At 51.0% G+C, this 22,941-nt stretch overlaps 1 protein-coding gene and 1 non-coding gene across 6 annotated transcripts in view; one reads left to right on the forward strand and one right to left on the reverse strand.

Moving 5' to 3' along the window:
* Positions 1-14,465, reverse strand: part of ANK1 (ankyrin 1) — a 204,318-nt gene extending 189,853 nt beyond the window's left edge. For 2 of the 5 annotated variants that reach the window (XM_073218837.1, XM_073218836.1), the window contains exon 1: positions 14,164-14,457. In XM_073218837.1, coding sequence (XP_073074938.1) covers positions 14,164-14,289 — 126 coding nt within the window. In that variant the 5' untranslated portion in view covers positions 14,290-14,457. Of the gene's footprint in view, positions 1-14,163 lie in introns of all 5 variants that reach the window. The other 3 variants (XM_073218840.1, XM_073218839.1, XM_073218838.1) reach the window with 2 other exon arrangements.
* Positions 14,466-21,274: 6,809 nt separating this feature from the next.
* Positions 21,275-21,409, forward strand: LOC118970015 (small nucleolar RNA SNORA1). The gene has a single exon (XR_005057823.1). It is a non-coding gene; the product is annotated as a small nucleolar RNA SNORA1 (small nucleolar RNA).
* Positions 21,410-22,941: the final 1,532 nt, after the last annotated feature.

The following is a 22,941-nucleotide window of genomic DNA, read 5'->3' on the forward strand; positions in this document are numbered from 1 at the left end:
ATGTAGATATAGATAGATAGATGGTAGATATAGATAGACATAGATAGGTAGATAGATAGATAGATAGATAGATGATAGAGATAGATGATAGATAGATGATAGAGATAGATGACAGATAGATGATAGATGTAGATAGACATAGAGAGATAGATAGATAGATAGATGGTAGATATAGATAGATAGACATGAGAGATAGATAGATAGATAGATAGATGGTAGATATAGATAGATAGACATGATAGATAGACATGATTGATAGATAGATAGATCGATAGACAGACAGATAGATAGATAGAAAGATAGACAGATGATAGACTCAGTAAGTCAAGGGGCAACTAGACCTTGCATCCAAACCGTACTCAGAAGCCTCAGGTTCGGGCCCCACCCAGGCCTCATCCCGCCTGCAGAATGAGCAGGTTGTATTTGATGAATGACCCCAAAGGCCAGAGATGCATGGGACAACTAAGTTAAGTGTGCAGAGCAGGCTGTGGCTGGCCGCACACCCGGCTGCATAGGCAGGAGCTGCTCAGGGCACGGAAGAGCGCTAATTAGAGCAGTGGGACGAGGCCCAGTTTGGAATAATCCACCCAGGACACGTTCCACCAGGCCCAGAGGGGCCCCAGGCTCCTGTGCCTGAATCATGCTCCCTGGCAGCCTCCCCCCAGCAGAGGCCCCAAGAGGGGCCCGAATGATGCAGCAACTCCATCCGCAGTGCAGGGCGCATTCAATTCCTGCAGGCAAGTTGCTCGCTTGGAGGGGTGGTTTCCACTTGGAGCAAAAGAACCAAAGTCCCCCTTCCCTTCTCGGAGCTCCACCTGCCATGCTGCCCAAAGGCCGTGGCTTGCGAGGGCTGGACTTCTCACCAGGAAGCAGAAGAGTGGAGCCCGGAGACCCGGTTCTAGGATTTGCTTGGCCACTAAAACTAGCTGTGGGACGTGCACGTTTCCTTTCTCTGGGCTGCCTGCCAGGGGAGCAAGGCTTCCTTTCCTCCGCACTCAGCGGGAACGCTGATCTCTGCTTCTCTGCAGGCGGGAGAAGGTGGGTGGAATAACGCGCTAGACACACTTGGCGGTCCGTCCAACTCTGTGTGTGTGGTACGGCTGCCCTGCTCCCGGGGCTCTTTGAGGCCTGAGACCCAGGGGCTTATCTCCCAGGAGATGTGTTCTAGTTCAGCAGCAACACGGGCCTGGATGCGCCCTTACCAGGACTCGCCTCCCTTCCTCCGGCCCCAGACAGCAGCCACTGGAGAAAACATGACAGGTTTTCAGGCCTGGGCTCCCATTAAACTCGGTGAGCACTGCCTTCCCGGGAGAAGGAGAGGGCCACGGGGTACAGCCCAAGACGGAAAGAGAACTCCAGCTGGGGCGGAACTGGGCTACCGACCTCTCCTGAAAATACTGACTGCCTGGAAACTCTGAATTACAAAGCTGCGGTTTTCCAAAAATTGCAGTTCGCCTACAAAGGACGAATCTTAAAAGAGCCAGGACAGTCTGACAAACCACACGGGCTGTCCCGCAGGGCAGGGCCTGTTCTCTGGGCAGTGGGAGTCCCTGAGTCTGCTTTCCAGGAAACAGGAAAACACAGGCTGCAAGGGCTGCTTGAGCCCCCTCCCGCAGGGGGTCTCAAGGCTTCCTGGGCCCCTCCAAGTTCAGGAGGAGGCTCGCTTTGCTCGTGTGCGACCTTAAGAGCAGACCTGGTCACCTTGCACTGAAAACAGAAGGTGCCCTGCCTCCTTGGAAGCCTCTGTTTACCTGGGGTGCTACTCCGCCCTCTCCGAGGTTACTCTGTTACAAATGTGGAAGGAGGTACCTTACTGGCCTCAGCAGGAGGTTTATAGAGACACAGGGGTGCCTGGCAACACAGGCTCCCCAAAACACACACCCAAGGAACCGGATCTGTTCGTTAACCTTGAGCACAGCGACCTTCTAACAGCGCATGTGGCCCCACCCTTTGTGGGCCACGCCCTCCTCTCCTGCGTCTGCCCGCGGTACAAACGAGACATGGGATGGGATGAGTATCAGCTGCTGAGCCAGAACCCTGCACTGGGAGGCCCTGCAGGCCTGTGCTGACATTCCTGTCCCCTGTGGTCTGGTGTCCATTCAAGCTGTTCCACAACACCGGATGGCCTCCGTCCAGCTTTCCCTGCCAGCATACGTTTGGCCAGGGTAAGCCAGCTGGCATCTGGGAACCCTTGTGCCCTGTGGCCTTGTAAATCCACATAATCACATGGAAGAGTCTCAGAAGTCCTCAGGGAAACTGAGGCCCAGAGGAGGGTCCAAAGCTACCCAAGAAGGGGGAGAGAACTAGAACTCAACCCTAATTCTCTTGACCCTAAAGTCTGTGCTTTCTATCCACAACAACACAGAGTTAATTTCTCGCAGATCTGCTGGGAGGTCGGGGGAAAGGAGAGGCTCCGTTAATTGAGAAAGGAAAGATAGCACACTAGTTTCATTTCCAGGGCTAGGTCCATAATCCTGGGTCATCCTAGGACTTAGTTGAAAGTGCCATTAGCTTTAAAAGTCGTAGGAATCATACAGTGGCCAAGTGGGAAGGGATCCTGGATATCATCTCACCAACCTCCCTTCAAGGTAGGCGCCTCTTTAATAAGACCTCTGACACTGCCTCAGGAGAACTCCTTGGAGGAGGTGACGCTGGGTAAGGATGCTGGGTAAGGCTGGAGGAGCAGGGATTAGACTGAGTCCCAGCGTGTGAAGGTGCTGGTGCAGGAGAGCAACCTGAACCCTGGGAGCTCAGTGCTGAGCTGATGAGGACCCCAGTGGCAGGCAGATCATGAATGGCCTCAGACGCTGTGGGAAAAAGTTTAACTTCATCCGAAAGGTCTTATGAAAGAAAGTGACAGCTAACAAGTATGTGCCTGAAAAATACGACTCTTGCTGCAAGATGAAGACTGGATTGGAAAGGCAAGACGGAGGGGTTTGTTTGGGGAATGACGCTGGGCAAGAGTGATGCACATGCAGGCAGGGTGGAAAAGGTGGATTCATGTGAGCGAACCTGAACAGTTCTTCCTGAGGAATCTAATGTCGGTACAGCTTCCACATTGATACAGAATCATAAAGCATGTTTCCCACACTTGCGCTTTGTAAGTCCTGTGGTGTGGGGGATGATACTGATATGTGATGTAAAAGAGTAAGGCTCAGCCCCATGGCTTGGAAGCCAGATGTTCTTCCAAGAGTGAGGTCAAATGGCTGGGACCTGTCGGTCAAGCAGGAGAACAATGCTAAAAGGAAAATAAACCATGCTTTGCTCTCTCTAAGGCAGACGGGCAAGTACATCTGCCCAGAACTCGGTGATAACATCACGGCGCCCAGGACAGTGCTCCAGGTTGGTGCCCAGGCACTGGGTCCCCTGCACTGTGCGCTGACATCCTGAAGCAGAAGAGACACTCGGACTGAATCCGCGCCATGCCTGGCTTCGCCCAAGGCACTTCAAAGCAGGACAAGCTGCGCGAGGTGCCTGCCCTGCCGCCTAGCACAACACAACCAGCGTTCTGCAAGGCGGCGTCTCATTTCCAGGGCCAGCAGCTGAAGCAGCTCTTGCCTGGGGCATTACCAGGCATCTGCCATGCCCCGCACCACAGGAGAAGCTGCGTGTCCATGCATTCAGGACGACTCTACAGACATTTCAGACTTGGAAGCTTTTCTGATCTGGGCTGTTGCCAATTCTTCCCTTTCACTGGAGTTTTATATCAGGATCACGTTTCCCCACAGCCTTTCCTAAATCATTTAAGACACTGGCGGCAATACCAGATGACTGCCACCAGCCTTGGGACACGACCTTCACGGCCATCTCTGGAAAGGGACTCACTGCATCGAAAGTGTATACAAGGCGGGAATTGGGCTAAGTGAGACCCGACTTTCACCTCTTAAGTCTTATTTAAAGAATACAACTCCAGGGATCACATTTAAAAAAAATCTTCGCCCCTTTACCGGCTCAGTGCCCTGAGTGCAGACATGTGTCTCCTCCCACACCATCTCTCCCACCAGGTCCGCAGCTGGTTGGTGCTCATGGCTTGGATTTCAGGGGTTGCTCCGGGCGGGAGACGGGTGTGAGTGGGAACAGAGACACTGCACCAGGCACTTGGTGAGTGCTTACCATACCGCAGATCCTTGATGTATATTCAATCACTCAACCCTTCCAGCAATCCCGTGTGATTACGCGGTTCATTTATTTTCTCCACCTTACCAACGGCAAACTGAGACTCAGGAGGGCAACCGAGCATCTTGCCTGAAGTCACCCAGCCGGTAGAGCCCAGAGCCAGGACACCGGCCCAGAACCATCTGATTCCATCCAATTCCAAAGCCCACATCTCATGGCTGCTTCCGCACCACAGGCACGGGTGACCTCCTGACACACACTAAAGTCCTTGTAACGTCCTGGCCCCCTTGCCCATGAGCACAGGAGTGATGTGGGGGGCCTGCCCTCATCTCGGACTCGGGGGGCAAGGTTTCAACTGAATTTGATGGAGTGTTGGTGTTAGCGTTTAAGGTGGCAGGACCAGCAGACAGGAATTTCTAAAGGCAGAGAAAGCACATATATAGAAAGTGCTAGAAATTCAGTGTGCCTGTAGGAAAGAAGGAGATGAGATGGAAAAAGCAGCTATGGGCCAGCCTGTGGGGCTGGGGAAGCCAGAGGGGCGAGCCTGGCCTCTATTCTAAGGGCAAATAGGGAGCCCCTGATGGATTTAAGGGAGGGAACGTCCAGCTCTAATTTGCACTTTTGATGGTCACTCTGGAGTATCAGACCCAACACACACACATCAACAAGCTGGTTTACAATGGACGGCTTCACGTGCCAAGACCCAATTGCCCAGACTTTCAGGACCATACTCCAGGTCCACTTCGAGCCAGAACATTCTGTTACCTACTTGGGGCACATCCCATCACCTTGAAATTCTTCACCGAGGGTGTGACACCATCTATAAATTTCAGCTTTCTGCTCTAGAAGACATACACGTAGAGAAGGCTTGGCTACCCTCCTTGACAAGCAGGGTATCCTCAGGCTTTTCTTTTAATTACATTACATCTTAAGCATATTCCTACTTTTTATTAGAAGCATATTCTTAAAAACATTCTTTTAAGCATTGTTCTTAGTGGCTCCACGGCATTTCACCATATGGGTGACAGCAAAGACATTTGTGTGAAAGTAGTTGAATCCTGCCTCCCTGCTGCCCACCGTTAGCCCAGGGGCTTGCTTTCCCTGCACCAGGCCTGCTGGCTTCATCACATGCCTGTGCCCTATTTAAAGCAATCACTCAGAAGATCTGCAATCCAGGGCCTTGCTGGAGAGCTTGGACTGGCTCTCCTTTCCCCTATAAGCTCAACAGATTCCCTGAAATGTAAAAATGCTTTCTATTAGCTCTCTTCCTCTACTGGCTGAGAGCCCCAAGACATTACCTAACAACATATTTCAAAAAAGGACTAATTTTCTCCCTAGCCTGTTCCCTTCCTCTTTCCTAGCTCAATGAAAGGCACAACCAACTGGTGGGCCCAGCAGCAGGTCAGAAATGAGGTCCTGTGATACTCGATCACACATACACACACACACACACACATGCAAATGTTAACATGTCAAAATAAAACCTACTGCATCATGCTTGACCATTCACACCCACTTTGTTGCTCACAGAGACCAACTTTCCCTACCACCCAACTATCTCCAGCTTGCTGCATCTTCTCCATCTTCCTGGCCTCTGCAGCCTGCCTATCAGCTGGAATATCCCTCAGCTTCCAGAAGCCCTGCTTACCAGAGGGGCCGAGCCAACCATTTCTGCACTGAAGGCTCAGTAAGCTTTCGGCCCTGAGCCGGGACCCAGGGGTCCCTCCGCATTTGGCCCCAGCCTGCGTGCCCACCTGGGCTCCCCCTCCAGCCTCCTCTGCCCTCACAGGGCCCTCTGGTGCTGCTGCTGTGCCCACAGTTCCAGGCCCGCCTGCCTGCAGCCCCACCTGCTCACCTGCCACGCATGCTCTCTCCTCGGTGACTGTCCTACCACCCCACTGTACACCCGGCCGACCCCCAACAGTCGTGAAGACCCAGCCTGTGCCCCCAGAAGCCTCCTAGGCTTACTTCTCCCATAGGACTGGCCACAGCGCTAGAGGCAGGTCTTCAGGTGCCCATCCTTTGGGGAAGTGGGTACGGAAGAAATAAGTGAGTATAAGCCCTCTTACTCCCTCACCCCTTCCCTCCATCTCCCGGCTGGATTCTCCCACAGTCTTGCCACAGTCAGCTGGCTTGTTCCTGTCAGTCTTCTAGAACAGAGGCTCCCCAATTTGCTGTCTGTGCACGTGACCTGAGGGGAGCTTGCTAGATGCGCAGGGCCTGGCCCCGCACCCGCGGGGCACAAATTGCACAGGCGGGAGTGAGGGCAGATCTATGTACAGCAAGCCCTCTCCCCTAACATGCTTCTGACACTAGCAAAGTTGAGAGGCCGCCAGGACCACATGTGCCTTCCTTCCTTTCCCGTGGGCCTCACCTGACGTATTTGGGGCTGTCCCTCCGACACACAGAACTGGGTTTGCGAGTCATGGTTCTGGGCCATGACTCAGCGCCTCCTTGCCTTCTGTAATGCCTCTTCTCGCTCCACCCCCACCTTTCCCAATTTTTCTTTAATGCTGTCCTGTGCCTTCCCATCTCCTGTGTCTGTGTCTGTTTCTGCCCTGGCTGCACCCCACTCCATGGCCATTCCTTAGTCCACTTGCCTTCTTAGGGGCTAGAAGTGAAGCCATGGGGATCCACAGGGTGGGCACGGGGACACAGGGCAAGAGCCAAGCCGGGCTCACCTTCCCTTCCCACCCACCCCTCACGTACCCTCACACTGGGCACCTCGCCCAGCTCCTGGCCAGCGTTCCATGTAAAGGTCCAGGACCTCAGGGGTCTGGGAGTCCTCCATGTAGCAAGCAGAAGATCCAGGGGGGAGGGAAGAAGAGGTGATAACAGCAGAAAGGTGTCGCCCCGTGTCTGCGTGTGTGATGTAAGCACGTCGTAAAACAACTACAGGGAGAAGGTGCTGACTGTGTGGCAGGTAGAGAAAGCGTAAAACCAGGCAGCGAAGGGGGCGGTAACCATCTTCTGGCGTCCCGGGACTCAGCCGTGAACCGCTCTTTCATCCGGCCTCCTGTCCTAACCCAGGTGCCTGGATAGGGCCTGTGCCACCAGGCGGGCTGCTCCTGAGACGTCAGAGGACCCTCTGCTCCAGCTGGCACCGGACACCAGCGCTGCGGCCCTAAGCCCAACTCATCTGCCTCGTTCTCTGCCTTGGGCAGCTTCCTCCTCTGGCAGCTTTCTCACCAACATGCAGGCCCTTCACAAAAAGCGGCAAGAATATGCCTGGTCCTGAGTGCCCTTGCAGCGCCTAGCATAGCCCTGAGTATCCCGAGTGTGCACCAGAGGCCTAAGAGGCAGCCTGGAGCAGAGGTCTGTGAATAAGCTTCACAGGCAGGCTGCTCGGTGACCCCCCCACCCCGCTGCAGGATCCCGGAAGGTGAGGCCTGCATGCAGGTCATGGAGCTCCCAGGAAATACTCCCGCTTTGACAGACAAAGAAGGTTATCATTGTCGAGGATGCTCTAAAGTGGGTAAAAATGTGTTAAATGAAACTGAGAATGTATTATCACCTTAGCAAAATCACAGAAACTTTTCTTTGAGGGGAGGCATCTGGTCACTTTGGAAAGCAAATGAGAAAACAATACTGTTTTTTCAAAAATGGGCTGGCCATTAAATCTTGGCTTTAGCTTTGAGTGCCCATAATTCGGGCTCTCCTTTCCTGAAGGATGTGTGATCTTGTGCTCCTAAGATGCACAGTCCCCCTGGAGGGGTCTGGTCTGCCCATAACACAAGTGTTCCATTATCTGAGATATACCACACCCAGATTTATCACCCCAGATTTACCTACCTTGATGGTATTCTCAGAACATTTAGGAGCCACGTTTATGTTCTTCTTTTGATATACAGCTACAATTGCCATGTAGGACTTTAATAAAGCCCATCTCAAAGTTATAGACTGGGCCCACATAGATAACTAAGTCTACAATAACAAATCTTGTCAAAATAGGAAATTCATTCCTTTCCTGAAAATGTAATGAAGACATGACTTCAAGTATCCTTTTCTCATTGACTGGCACTGAAATGATAATGTGCCAGCCTCCCTGGCACACAGCAAGATTTCATGCTACCACTGGAAGGCTAGGCATGAACTTTAACATTTATTTAAAGATTTATTAGGATTTATTAGGAAGAATAAGTCAATTAACAATCATTATGTTCTTTACAATAACCTCTTAAATATATGGGAGTTTTAAAGTTTCACATCCCTATTGAACAGGTGAGCAAACTGAGGCTCAGAGAAATTCAGAGGCATATCCAGGCACATGCAGCTGATACACGTAGGAGCTAACTGCAGCCCTGGCCTCCGACCTGCAGCACAGCACTCTGTAAGAGGCAGACTTCTGAGCTGCTTTTTGAGAACCAGAAATGGAGATATGGAGCCAAGCAAAGCTTATTTGCCATTTTCAGAAACCAACCCCTGATGACAGCTGACTTTGCTTCAGTCAGAATAATTGAAGGAAAATAGATTTACTTGGTTCCAACTCTAGAGGGCCAACTCTTCCAAGATCAAACAGAAAGACCACGAAAAACAAATCTGAACCAGTAAAGTGTAGTTTCTGAGTCAATTCAAGCCATGAATATTTATTGAGTGGTTATGCACAATGCCCCAGGCTGTGGCTTCAAGGCGCTTACAGTTTAATAGAAGGAGTGATGTGAGAGCCCTGTCTCGCAAGCGCACACCAGAGCAAAGGCTGGCTGACCAGGCGGAGAGCAGCGCAGGAGTGGTGGGCACCTTCCGGAGGGACATGCAAGAAGGGTTTGCAGTTTTAAAGTAAACAACATCTATTTTATTCACTTAGCCTAAATTTTTAATTTTCACAATAAGAGTATTGAAATTCTTCAAGACAAAAAGATTGCTCTTAGCCACTACTGGCATTCCTAATTTTATAAAATTGTCAGAGAAGTTATGAGGTTAGGGATGACTTCTACACTTTTCTGTATTTCCCAAATTTTCTTCCGTAAGCATCAAAATACCAATGGGCTTTGACATGCAGGAGGAGCTAATGGATGACCATTGGTCCATACAAAGGACAGAGGCCAAGCGTGGGAATGAGCCCACATGTCTGAGAAGCCCTGGGCACATTGCATCTGCACTAATGTTCATTTTTGTTGGATGAAGTGGGGGAGAGGGCTTAGACTGAGGTTAAATAAAAATCCACATTAAGAAATAAACAGACTTGTGAGCAAGCTGTATGTTGGGGTGAACAAGAGAAGAGGGAGGTGCAGGGATCTGGCTCATGGTCCTCTTCAAAGGGAGGTCATTGCTATAGGCTCTGCCCCACTTACTTTGAACAGTGGCTGTGAGGAGTAAATGATGTGCAAACCACGGAGTGGTGGCCATTATTGAAGGTGTAGCATCTTCTCTGCCCACAAGACCCCACTTTCCTGGTCTAGCAGAAGGTTGGAGGGTGACGGAGCGCTCAGGGAACACCCCCTCCGCCTCCACCCCTGCGGCTGGGAGCAGGCTGGGTTGGAAGATGGGCAAAGAGTGGCTGGGAAATTTTCCATATCTTCAGCCCCTGCCAGCACCTCCCAGTCCCCCAGAGCTTGAGAGGAACAGGGCCACCTCCATTTTTTGAGGCTCCCAAGGTACTAAAATAAGAAGAGATGCCAAAGCAGGGTTACCAGAGCTATGGTATATTTTAAAGTCTCGCAACTAATAAATTAGCACATTTCGTAATTAACATGCGATGCAACGTAATCATGCTATTCAAAAGCCAAACAGAGACTCTATATACAAATAGCAATTCAAACTGCAACACATACTAGTGACGTGGTTTAACAGGACCTAGGCTGAAAGATGTGTGAGGAGAACCGTTCTCTCGATCCTGTCAGTCTCTCAGCTTGGATACATAAACTCACTTGGTGATAACAGCAGAAGTTCAATCTGAGGCCCTTTGCAAGTGGAAGCTGTGGGCCCACAAGGCCCTCCTGCTTCTCTTCCTTCCCTTCAGCCCCCTCTTACCCCTCTTCCACCCCACCCCACCCCCATCTCCTTCCTGATGGTAAGCCCCAGCCGCCACTGCTCCAGCCACGCACAGATCCCTTAAATCTCCCCTGCCATTCCAATCATTGGATCAGCAAAGATGTCTCTGCAGTCCAGGGCCTCATCCTATTGTGTGGATGGCAGAGTGCTCTCTGCAGACTGGGCTGCCTGCACAGCAAAGTGGTGAAGGCCACTTGCACTCAGGCTTGCTTTTGTTTTTCCTCTGCACTCCTCTGCTTGGCTCCTTGGGGCCCTGAGCAAACACTGGTGTTCCAAAGAGCTAAAGTTACTTGACATTTAGTGCAGCAGAGACCCTGCAAGGAACTAACGACATGCTCAGTGGTAGAATTCACTGCACCAAAAGATTAGATGGTTCCACTGCCTGCCTGCAAATTTCTATTGCTTTGCAAATGACTAGCAGAGAAAAAAATACATCATGTTTTCTTCAGATGCTCCCCAAAAGACAGTCAAAGAGCATACTGTTCACCTGAACACATGCCTATGACCAAGACAACATCTAGGCAAGCAGGGGAAAATATCTGAATCTACTCATTCAACCACTCATCTCACACACATCTATGGCATGCCCATTGTGTGTCAGGCCCTGAGTGAGGTATTGGGTATACCACTATGGGCAGGACATGATCTTTTCCTTCACCAGCATCAGAGGATGAAGTAGGTGTCCAAAACAAGGGGAAGGAAGAGAGCTGGGTCAACACTACCCCAAGGTACTCACAGATAAGGAATTTTAGGCAGCAGGCTTAGTGTAACTCCTTAAGGTAGGCCTGAGATGCCAGACCCTTCTATCCCTCTCCAGCTCCCTCACCCCTTCATCCTTTCCTTCTCTCTTTAATTCTGCCCCTCTCCCTCCTCATCCATCCTCAGCCTCACTTTCTCTCCAGCCTCCCTGTCCTCTCTCCTAAACTCAAGCTCTGGGTGAACAAAAAGAGCACATACATTCTTATACCCAAGGCTTCCTCAGCCCCAGAAAGCTGCCATTCTTAATGCAAATGCCTGCTTTACACATGCTCTGTGATTAATTTATTTCCATCCCAACCTTCAGAAGCAGGGGGGCTTAACTGTAAATGTCATCAATTCTGGATTTGATTTGGTTTTTTGAAAAATCTGCAGTTCCAACAGCAAGCATCTGACAAAGATGTGTGCTACACAGAGAACTGAACGAAACCCCAGAAGGATGCAGGCATTTCTAGAGCTCCAGAGTTGAGCTCAGTTCCCTGCATTGAGGTGGTTTCTATCTGTGTCAGCTGGTGCGCCACAACATCAGGGCCCATCCCCCGTGGCACAGCACCCTTAGCAAGCACCTTCCCACACAGTATCATCAATTGTAAAAACTGCAGCCCACGCTGAAGTTACAACTGCGATTATCTCTACAAACGGGGAGGGATGTGGTCCTGCTCAGTGAGTCCCCATTAAGCAGGTTACCCACGGGACAAACACCTTTCCTGTTAGCGGATTCAGAACGCCCTTGGCTCACATACTCATTCACATGAATTACCAATTCACTGAAGACAGTGCTTATTTGCACGTATGAAGTTCTTTCTTCATGCTGGTATAATAGTGGTTTCACAGTATCCCCAGAGTCTGTGGTGACCAATTATAAAGTCCTCAGCTGCTTGGTTTTAATATACTTTGCCTTGAAAAATTGCTCATTTGTAAAAATTGGGTCTTGGTTAGACTTCACCTCATATGAACCCTCAGTTTAGCCCCCTGGGGCCATCTGCTTAACTAGCCCCTGTATGAGATTCCTCCGCCTCCTCTAAATATTCTTTTCTGCATTGCACTGCCTCTCTCACCTATCCCTCTAGAGCCTTCTCCCTTCCTGTGACTTTGTACTTTGCTTCTCTGAAATGGCTCTCAAGACCATGCCAATGGCTAAGGGAACTCACAATCATGAAATAGAGACAAACCACCCCCACACCTCACCCCATACCATAACTCCCTGTACCCAGAGAACCAGCAATAAGAGTTTACCTCATCACTATCCCTTTGAATTAAGATTTCCTTATTATTAATCACAGTACCCAAGATACTGCACAAAATAATGAAAATCTGTGTGGAGGATTTTCGAATGCTTACTGACACAGTGGGCTGTGACCAGCTGGTAAACAAAATAAGTGGAATGTATTACCATCCAGTACTCAAAATGGAAATAAAGTTAACTAGGAACAGAAAAATTAAGGCCAAAGAAGTAAAAGAATATTGAAATCGCCATGTGTATATGTCTGTGACATACAGTCAGGATCTGGAGTTATATTAAAGGGAGTTTCATAGAATGTAAAGAAACTAAGAAGAAAGGAAGCAAGAGTTTTGTTTTGCTCCAAAAAAAAATTTTTTTTTACAGTATCAGGAGCTTCAAGGAAGAAGCTCAAGAGCAAGAAATGGAATCAAAACATTGAGTGAGCAGTTTGGGAGAGGATGGGCTTGGCTCCTAAAGCAATAGGCAGGAATGGAAATAGAAAGCCAGAAGTTTACATTCATGCCAAGAAAGTGGGTGAACACTGTCACATATAACCAGACTTCTCCCTGCCTGACTCACAGGATGGGCTCTGGTATTTCAGACCCCAGCAGAAGGGCTTAATGAGATTCTCTCTTTCAGTGGCACCAACCCAAACTCTGATTCATCAGCGGTTTGGGGAAGGCCTCCTTTTTGGTCCTGCTAAAGGGGCGGTGCCTTTGTGAAACTACTATTTACACGCAAGATGGCAATCCCTGGAGGGAGGAGGGGGACAGTAAAGCCCTGAGCGCGTGGGTTACTTCTGTTACGATCAGAGAACATCTCTGCCCTGGGTCTCATCTCTAGGAAAACTCTGGATGTTGATCCTGCTCACAGACTGGTAAGAGGAGTAGGACACACAGGCAGCCTGTTCCCACAGTGTGCTGTCAACCATAGGGTCCGGACTTCTTTCTCAGAGTGGAACGATTTCAGGGGGTAAAAATGTTCCCTTCTCAACCAAGACCAAGGCCTCTGCCCTGGAACCCTGAGGGGGCCTAGGCCCTGGCGAAGAGGCTTGCTTGCACGCCATGTTACGCATGGACTTCTTCAGGTTCCAGAGGCTGCCCCGAAGCCGGAGTTCAGCCCTATCTTCAGTGCCCAGAATTGCATCCATGCACTCCTGGCCACCTCTTGGCTGGAGCCCTCTGCTCAGTTACCTACCCCTTCCCAACGAAAGGTGTCTCAGACCAGGTCTTTCTCACCAAGGGAGTTTCTGAAGGTGCTGTGAGTTAGGGGCAGGAAGACCCCAGACCCTGAAGGGGAGCGCTGAGCAGAGCAACAGTTGCCCTAAGGGGTCTGGGTCAATGTTATCTTGTCTCCGCACTCCTTCACAGAAAGACAGACCTGTTCTCTGACCAGGCCCTTGGGCCAGGCCGGACAACTGGCTTTCAAGCGAACTTCCCCTCCTGGCCATCCGTGGCTTTTCCTGAGTGCCCCGAAAATAAGACGTTGCCAAATGCCCCGGGTCATGCCTTTCTGCCGCCAGAACCCAGAGGGTTAGAAAAAATGTTAACTGGGCTCAAGAGCGCTCAGGGAAGGGCAGGAAACCCACTGGTTCAGGGACCGGGGAACGATGCTCTCTGCGCCGGAGAGTGGGTCACCGGGGGTGGCGCGTGGCAGAGCAACCTTCGGAGCCCGGAGCCGCCTTTATCTAAACCAGCTTCCTTGGAAAGCCAGAGAGGGGGCGAGCCGGCGGAGCCCCCCAGCACCCTGGTACGCCGCGGGGCCGGAAAAGTTGCTCCCGGAGCAGAGCAGGTCTGCGGCATCTGTCCAAGGTGCTGAAAGGTCTCGGCGGGCGGCGGGCGGGCCGGCTCCTGAGCGTCCTTCGCCTCCTGGCCGCCCGCTCTGCCCTTCCAGCCCCCTGCCCAGTCCCCTTCGCGGCAGCACTGGAGCCCTTCCCCTCCTCTCGCGCCCGCGCCCTCCAGTCCGGGCGGCACCAACTCCGCCGGCGGCCCCCTGGCCCCGGGTCGGCCGAGCCCCTGCCACCGGCGGCCACCACAGGGCGCCTCTGCCGCCGGGCTACCGCCGCCGCCCCCTCTTACCTTCTTCTTTCGGTCACGGGAGCGGTTCCTCCGCTTCCGGTCGGATTCCTCCTTCTCCTTCTGCTCCTGGAGGGCCTGCGCCTCGATGTCTTTGATCTTCTTCAGCTGTTTGGCCGCTTGAGCCATGGCGGGTTACGGCGCTCCGGGCCCGCCTCCCCGACCCCGCACTCGGCAGTCCCGGCGGCGACAGCCTCCGAGGAGGAAGCAGAGGAGTCTCCGCTCCGCGGAGCGGGGCGCTGCGCTCCCTGCCGCGGGAAGGCTGCGGCCGGGTCGGCGCGGGAGGCGGCTGCGGGCGCGCGGAGGGCGAGGCGCCGCGGCCGCCCGGTGGCCCCCGGATAGCGCCTCCCCCCGCGGCCGGAGCTCGCTGGCAGGCGCCGGGACGGGCTCTGGCTCGGCCCCGCGCTGCCCTCCTCCGGCCCCCCTCCCTCCCGCTCCTGCGGCGGCGGCGGCGCGGGGGGCGGGGGCGGGGCGGCGGCGGTACTGCGGCGAGCGGGCCGGGAGGAGGCGGGCTCCGGCAGTTAGCGCAGGAGGGCGCGGGCGCCGCGGGCGCCGCGGGCGGCGGGGTCCCGGCCGGCCCGACGAGGCTCGCAGCGCTCGGCGCCCGCGCTGCTGCACTGCCTGCGGCCGGCTGCGGGCGGTCCGGCCGGCCGGGCTGCCGCCACTGCAATGCCGCCGCCACCGCCGGCGGACGCACGGGCCCCGCGCCGTCGGGGAGCGGGTAACAAAGCCGGCCGCCCTCCCCGGAGCTGCCGGGCCGAGGAGGACCCGCTGCCGGCGGCCGCACCGCGCCGGGGGGCGGGGGCGGTCCCTGCGCGCCGGCGACCCTGCGGGCCAGCGACCCTGCGAGCCAGCGCGCCTGGAAGCGGCTGCATCTCGGGGCGCGGAGACCGGGCCCGCGCGGCCGGGCTGGGGGCGGCGGCGGGGCGCGCCGGGGCTAGGCCTCCTGGCGGCCGCCGCTGGGCCGGGACGCACCCCGCCGAGCCTCTGCCGCTGTCCAGCCGGGGGCGCCTGCAGAGGGGGGCACGATGCGGAGGCTCCCGGGAGAAGAGCTCGGTGCCCCTCGCGCGCGCTTAGAGCTTGATTTCCTCCTTTCAGACCATGTGGGCCTTTCATTTGCATATTTACCAATTATAGATAGAAAACGTGCCCGAGATGAAGTGAGCAGTGCTCCTTTTAGGTCTCTTTAACCTTAATGGGACTCGGTCTCCGCGCCGGGCACCGCCCACCCCGCGTTCCCAACGTTCCCGCACACACACCCCGGCCCAGCGTCGCTGCCGGTCCCCGTGTTCAGCTGCCAAGAGCCACACACCTGGCGGTTCGGGTCACGCAGCCGCAAACCCAGGCTGCGGCGGGGGAAGGGGCCTTTAGCACCCGTGTCACCCCGGCTGGTGAACCACTGCCTCCTTCAGTCTGGTGCCGCTCCCAGCCCACTCCTTGTCCCTCATCCACCCAGGGCGAAAGAGGGATTTGTGAGGAACAAATACTTAAGAATTGGTGAAAAGTTTTATGAAATAGCTGCTTTCAGCCTCCTAAGCTGAGGGATTGATGCAGACGTTTAATCAGCCACAGAACAGAGCCTGGGAACTAGGAGTCTCTGCTGTGGGGAAGTGACCCTTCAAAGGGCTCAAAGCAGGGCACCACACCCTATACAGTACAAGTGTCGAGAGTGCTTGAATCACCCACCTCCTCTCCAGCCTTTCCCCTTTCTGGAATCTTCCCTCCGCAATCCTCTTCACTGAGATGCTTGACAATGATTAAGGCGCTGACTGAAACCTTGCTGTGAATGCTGTCGTTTCCCAACCTTTCCAGGGCTGGGTCCTGGACCCTCCCCTATTCTCAACTCCAGATCAGTGTTGTCCAACTGAAACATAATAGGAACTGCAAATCCCAATCCCTTACTTAATTAAATTTTCAAGTAACCATATTAAACCAAAGTTAAAAGAAAATGGTAACATTAATTTTAATGATATATTTAAGTCAGTGTATCCAAAATATTATCATTTCAACATGCAAACAATATAAAATCATTAATGAGATGTTTCTCATTCTTTTATACTAAGGCTTCAAAATTCAGTATGTATTTTACACTCAGAGCACATCCAAATTCAGACAAGGCACATTTTAGTTGCATAAGAGCCGCATGCCACCTCTGCTTACTGTAGTATGATATATATTATATATTGGACAGAGCAGCTCTGGACTCTCCACAGGCCAGCTACCCCATGACCCTGGCTGTGATCAGCCTGCCAATGAGGAACACATTTTATTGCCTTTCCTCTGAGCACCAGGCCCATTCACGGTGCCCCTTGGCTTCCTGTCTACTATGTCCCTTCTTCCCACCCACCGACCCATCCCCCACACTGTAGTTGCACTAATCTTTGTGTGATCATTGTCATTTCTCAGCTTACCATCCTTCTTTTTTGCTCCTAGGATGAAGATCGGAATCTTCTGTTTGGCCTACAAAGCTCTGAATGATTGGGCTCTGCCTACGGCAGGCTGGTCTTGCCCCAGGTCTGCCCTGGACCAGCACCCCAGCTCAGGGGCACGTCAGCCTCCTCGGGGCTTTTGTCCTTGTTGCCCCATGCCCAGACGGCTCTGTCCCCACCTCACCTGCCACCCCCGTCTAATTCCAGCTCACTCATCAGACGTCAAGGTGGGCTTCACTCCTTTCAGAAGGCCCTTCTGGAGCCCCAGACCAGCTATATTTTCTCATCATAACACTATCTGTGCCTCCTTCATAGCACCTGCCATAAGCCCAATTTTACATCCGTGTGGTTGTTTTGATCGATGCATGTCTCCCCCACTAGAAATTAAGTCTCACTGGAGAAAGGATAGTGTCTGCTTGTGCTCACCTTGTATCTTTAGTACCTCCTGTGGTGCCTGGTGCACAGCAGGGGCTCAGTAAACACAAGTTGAAGAAACTGACAGGTCCACTGCACACTGGCTAACAGAATAACAACAAAACGCTGATGCTTCTGCAGCATTTACAGGTGGTGGGGTGGGGCACAAGGAGGCCAAGTAGCCTGCTCAGGGCCACACAGTCAGTCCTCAATAGACCCCAGAGTGCACCCTCCCCCACCACACTCCATTACCCAGTTTCTTTATTTATAAGCAAGGATACTGATAATACCTCCCTTAAAGGATTGTCAAGAGGACCAAGGGAGAGGTGACTAGGAAATGATTCAGTGGAGGTGTGATGCTGAGCCTCACTCCCTTAAGGCAAGGATTTGTGGGGTGGGGTGGTGGGGAGGGAGAGTGGCTGTCAAGATTCCTTTCAGCTCCAGGGTCTGATTTTTCTTATATCTAAATGGTTCTAAGAGCCTTTTGGAGACTTAAACAAAAAAATCTGAGACACAAAGGAGAAACATTATCATTAATGAGTAGTAGGCGGAGCATAGGGAGGCCCTGCCTTGGTCCCTGGATTTCCAAAACCCTCGGAGGAGGGAGCTGAAAGGCCTGTCCACATCCAGGACTCACATAAGGGTGTTCCCTTGAATCCCATTGTATGTTAGCAAGTTTGCATGCTGAGAAAGAGAAAATAGGATTGTGCTGTCTTAAGGCATTTGCTCCAACCGGCTGATCTGAGCATGGCCAGGGGATGAGGGGTGCACATTGCCCCGGCAGATGAGGATGCAGGAGAAAACAGTGATGCCAGCCTCCAGCAGCTTGAGGCGCTCCTCTTCCCTGGTCAGAGGACAGACAATGTGAGGCACCTGTGAGTTTCAGAAGATAGTCCTTCTAGCCCTTCCGCATGTCAGCACACGTAGCTACAATGAACTCCATTTATTGAGTTTGCTAGGTCCTAGGTAGGCACTGCTAATAGCATACATAACACTCATTTCTCATAATAAAAGCCTTGTTATCTGCATTTCCCACATGAGGAAGCTGAGGCTGAGTGTGCTTACCTGACTCCCGTGAGACACATATCTAAGGGGACAGAGTCCAGGTCCAGACCCCAGCTGCCCAAGTCCAAGCCTGACTGAAGGAGAGCTTCCGAGGCCAGACCTGACAGTAATTCAGTGGGCTCTCCTGCAGTGTCCACGTGATAGCAACTGCTGAGACACAGGCCATATGCCCCCGGGCAGCCACCAAAGGGCCAGCCTACTCCTCTGAACTTGTGGAAACAAAGCCTGCAGCGTTCTGCAGAGCATCGAGGTTGAAGAGACTGCCCCTCTGTGGTCACCTGGGGCCACCTCCTCCATGGCCACAGCCACATCTCTCGACTGGGTGTAGGTGCCAGGGCTGAGATCCCACCTCAGGCTCTTCTTGCCTTTCTTCCTCGCGCCCCAGAATCCTAAGCGAGCCCGTGGTGAGGACAGGTTGCTCACTCAGACACACAGGAAAGTGGCTGTGGAAGCAAGCTGAGCCCTGGGCACACCAAACAGTTCCTAAAAGCCCCTTTTCTATCTTTTTCCCCAGTGATGATTATGACTCAAGTAACCCTGTATTTCAGTGGGCCTTTTAATGTAACTGTTAAGTAAAGGGGAGGGTTCCATTTTTATCCTTGTGCTTTCTTCCCAAGGATTTCCAAAAGGTTCCCTCTACCCCATTCTGTTATGATGTGTTTATGCAACTAGATGGATTTGTGTTCTTAAAAGAAAAATTATCAATAATTAATGAAGCTTCCCAAGATAAAAGCCGCCTCTTGCACTATATAATATAAATAGCTAAGATATATTGAGTGTAGCAGACATTCTTCTGAGCACACTTAGCCCTAATAACAACTCCAGGTGGTCAGTGCCATTATTATCATCATCATTTTGCATATGGGGAAACTGAGGCACAGAGAGAGTAGGTAACTTGTTCAAAATCAATGGCTAGTGAGTGATGGACTGAGGATGGGAACCAAGAAGTCCGCCTTTAGAGTTTGTGCTTTCATTTCCATGCTAGAGCTCTCCTTCCAGACTCGGGACGGGCCTTGCCAACTTCTCCCATTCTGTCCCTGTGCCCTTAACCCCCTTTAGGAAAGAAGCCAACAAGTGCTGATCTGTGTCTGTCCTACTATCCCACTCACCTGTGGGTCCCAACCAGCCAGCCAGTGCCACATCCTGTGGGTGTTCAGTTCAGGTTTGAGCCAAGAAAGGTCATCCACGAGGTGTGGATGTTCAGGGTAGAACAGGAAAGCAAATGGAAAATCAGAGAATCTTAAAATCCGAAGGACTTGCCTTTCCATTTCCCAACCAGCCTGGGGACTGGACTCCCTGCTCACACTCGGTTCCCAGGCCACATCTCTCCCCAACAGCCCACCCAAGAAGGCTGATTCTCAGCGCCACGTGGAGTCCAAGGCACCGCCAACATCAGCCCCTGCTCTGCCCTCTGGCGAGACACGGAAATTATTCAAACCCTTCTGTGTGGTATCTCTTCAAATATTTGAGGAAAACTTTCAATTCTCCACTATTCTTGTCCAAAAATAATGTCAGGAGTTCATAGCAAAGGTGAATATTGAGCCCAAGGATTCTTCATTTCCCTACCAGGTTTGCAAATGAAGGCAACATATACTTTTAATCATTGCATTTTCCGGGATGGAATTTGAAGAGATAAAACAGCATATAGGCCAAGTGTTCTGAAAAAATAGAAAAAGAGGAAAATGTTTTACATTTGGATTCTTGGAAAATACTGGAATAAAAGTCAACCTGAACTGGGCCCTCGGGAACGTGTGTGCTACTGTCCTATCTGCTCCTGTCACCCTCAATCCCTGTCCCCTGTCCCCCCTTTGTGACTCTCATAAATGCCATTGTCTTGCACTTCATAAAGGAAATGGAGGCCGCAAGGTGAGCATCCTCAGCTTCCACCCTTCCTTACCGTTGGTACTTGTCTCACCTACCCCTGGTCGGGGCTCTTCCTTCAGTGGGTCCTCTGGATCTCATCCCCCTCAACCTCCTCAGAAAACGTGGCCAACAATCATGCCTTCCCTCCCCAGAAGCCCACCGCTTGCCTCGCCCCCTGCTCCTTCCACGTGGCCCGTGGACGCTGACAAGCCACGACTCTGTATTGACCCTCTCCCTTCCCCCATGGCCAGGCTGCAGGGACAGCAGCCAGGGCTCCCTCGGCCCCCCATTCCTCGCCCTGAGCCCATGCTGCAGAACCTATAGTCACAGCACTGTTGCACTTAAACCCCCAGGCACATTTGGCCGGGTGGCGCGCTTCCCGGTTTCTGGGACCCCACTCTCTCTTGGTTCTCCTCCTGTCTCCTAAATGCTCTTTTTAGATCTTGAACAAAAACGTCTGTCCTGGACCTTCTTCAGTTTATTGCTTCTCTCTCCATGATCTCAGCCATGGCTTTAAGTAGCAACCCCATGCAGATGAGTACTGGGTAAGACCGGCTCTGGCCTCTCCTAGGCTGACGGGCAGTGATCCCAGGCCTCCTAGATGGCGCTGTCAGACATCACGGTCACTGTCAACCCCCTGGCATCTCAATTCCCAGCTAGTGGCACTACCATTCACCCACTCACCTGAGCCGGCCACTAGGGGTCCCGTCAAGCTTCCTGCTTCCTCTCTTTTACACCCCCAACCCCACTGCCCATTAGATTCCAGAGGGTTTCTTCCAACTTAGCTCTAAATTTAATGTGCACTTAAATCACCTCGAGAACTTATTAAATGCGTGTTCTGATTCAGTAGGTGTGGATGCATTGCTGTGGCAGCCCCTATTCTCCACCCCTCCCTGTACAAACAATTAAAATATGTGCCCTCCTGGGCCACCACTCAGAGCCAGAGAGGGAATGTTTCAGCATCCTAAACTCATTTAAATCGAATCATACTCTTTCTATATATAAATCATACAATGTATAGCATATCTTTCACTTCACATCATGTCAGGGTTTTATCCATGTTGTTGATTGTATCTGCAGTTTGCTCTTTTCCACTATTGTGTAATATTCCGTGGTATGAATATTCAACCATTTCTTCATCCATTTTCATATGGACGGACATGGGGTATTTCCACTTGGCAGTTGCCATGAATAAGGCTGCTGTGGACGGAGCTTTCTTGCACATTGTTTCTGCTGAAGTGACTGGATTGCCATAGATTTTGCTTTACTGAGCACTGCCAAACACCTTTCCAAGTGGAGATACCAATTCACATCCCCACCTGTAACCAGCACAAAAGAATTCTAGCCTCATTTTAGATGAACATGGGAATTGTTGTTCTTGGTGTCCAGAAATTGTTAATGTGGCTACATTGAGAGGCAAGTCATGCTTCCATCACAGTTGCTTTATTGCAGTGGTGACAATGAGACCTGTAACACTTCATTGCTAGGCTCATGAGTAAAAAACTGGATGTAATAGGACTGATAGAGATAATCAGAGAATATCTATATATTATGTTGTGGGTCATTAGCCAAAATAGCAATTTACTTCCTACAATTTAACTTCTAGGGCCCCAAAGTAAATTGACTGAAGAAATGGAACTCAGATTACAGGTGGGGAGTTTTTGAAGTATGTTCATATTCATGGAGAGCAAAGAAGCTGAGCAAAAAGAAAATTGGACTGACTAATAATAACTGGATCGAACAAAAGTTGATTTTAAAAGGACTATTTTTATTGAAGATAATGCCTCACTTTGGGGAAGCAAAGGCGATTGGCAGTGGAAGGAATCACACCATACCACTAAGTTCTTTAAAAATTTATTGACTTATGTTGTCTATATTACATAATAAAAACAACCCTTTACAGTTAAAAAAAAAAGAATTCTAGTTGTTTCACATCCTCATTGGTATTGTCATGGTTTTGAGTTTAGCCTCTCTGGTGAGTGAGCAGTGCTGGCCTGCTGTGCTTTTTTTTTTTTTTTTTTTGAGAGGGCATCTCTCATATTTATTGATCAAATGGTTGTTAACAACAATAAAATTCTGTATAGGGGGGTCAATGCTCAATGCACAATCATTAATCCATCTCAAGCCTAATTCTCATCAGTCTCCAATCTTCTGAAGCATAATGAACAAGTTCTTACATGGTGAACAAATTCTTACATAGTGAATAGTTCTTACATGGTGAACAGTACAAGGGCATTCATCACAGAAACTTTCGGTTTTGATCATGCATTATGAATTATAAACAATCAGGTCAAATATGAATACTCGTTTGATTTTTATACTTGATTTATATGTGGATCCCACATTTCTCCCTTTATTATTATTATTATTATTATTATTATTATTTTTAATAAAATGCTGAAGTGGTAGGTAGATGCAAGATAAAGGTAGAAAACTTAGTTTAGTGTTGTAAGAGAGCAATTGTAGATGATCAGGTGTGTGCCTGTAGACTATGTGCTGATCCGAGCTAGACAAGGGCAATAAAACATCCATGGATGCAGAAGATTTCTCTCAAAACAGGGGGGGTGAGGTTCTAAGCCTCACCTCTGTTGATCCCCAATTTCTCACCTGATGGCCCCCCTGCGACTGTGCCTGTCTTAGGTTGTTCCTCCCTTGAGGAATCTTACCCGTCTCTGGCTAACCAGTCATCTTCTGGGGCCATACAGGGAGATGTAAAGTTGGTAAGTGAGAGAGAAGCCATATTGTTTGAAAAGGTTAGCTTTTTACTTCTTTGCAGATTTATGCCCTGTGGCTTCTATGCCCAGCACTTGTCTCAAGGTATCTTTACCACCTGGAGGAATTATGATGCTTGGTAAATTCGATATGAGGCACGAATTCTATTTAAGGGTTGTAATTAGGAAGGAAGAAGAAAAGCTATAGAGGTAGCATATGGAAGAAAACATGGGAGGATTGATTATTTCCTTGACATATCTTCTTGTAGAGTACCTTAAGCATGTATAGGTTTTAAACT

The sequence above is a fragment of the Manis javanica genome, chromosome 12, assembly GCF_040802235.1.
Source record: "Manis javanica isolate MJ-LG chromosome 12, MJ_LKY, whole genome shotgun sequence".
NCBI lineage: Eukaryota > Metazoa > Chordata > Mammalia > Pholidota > Manidae > Manis > Manis javanica.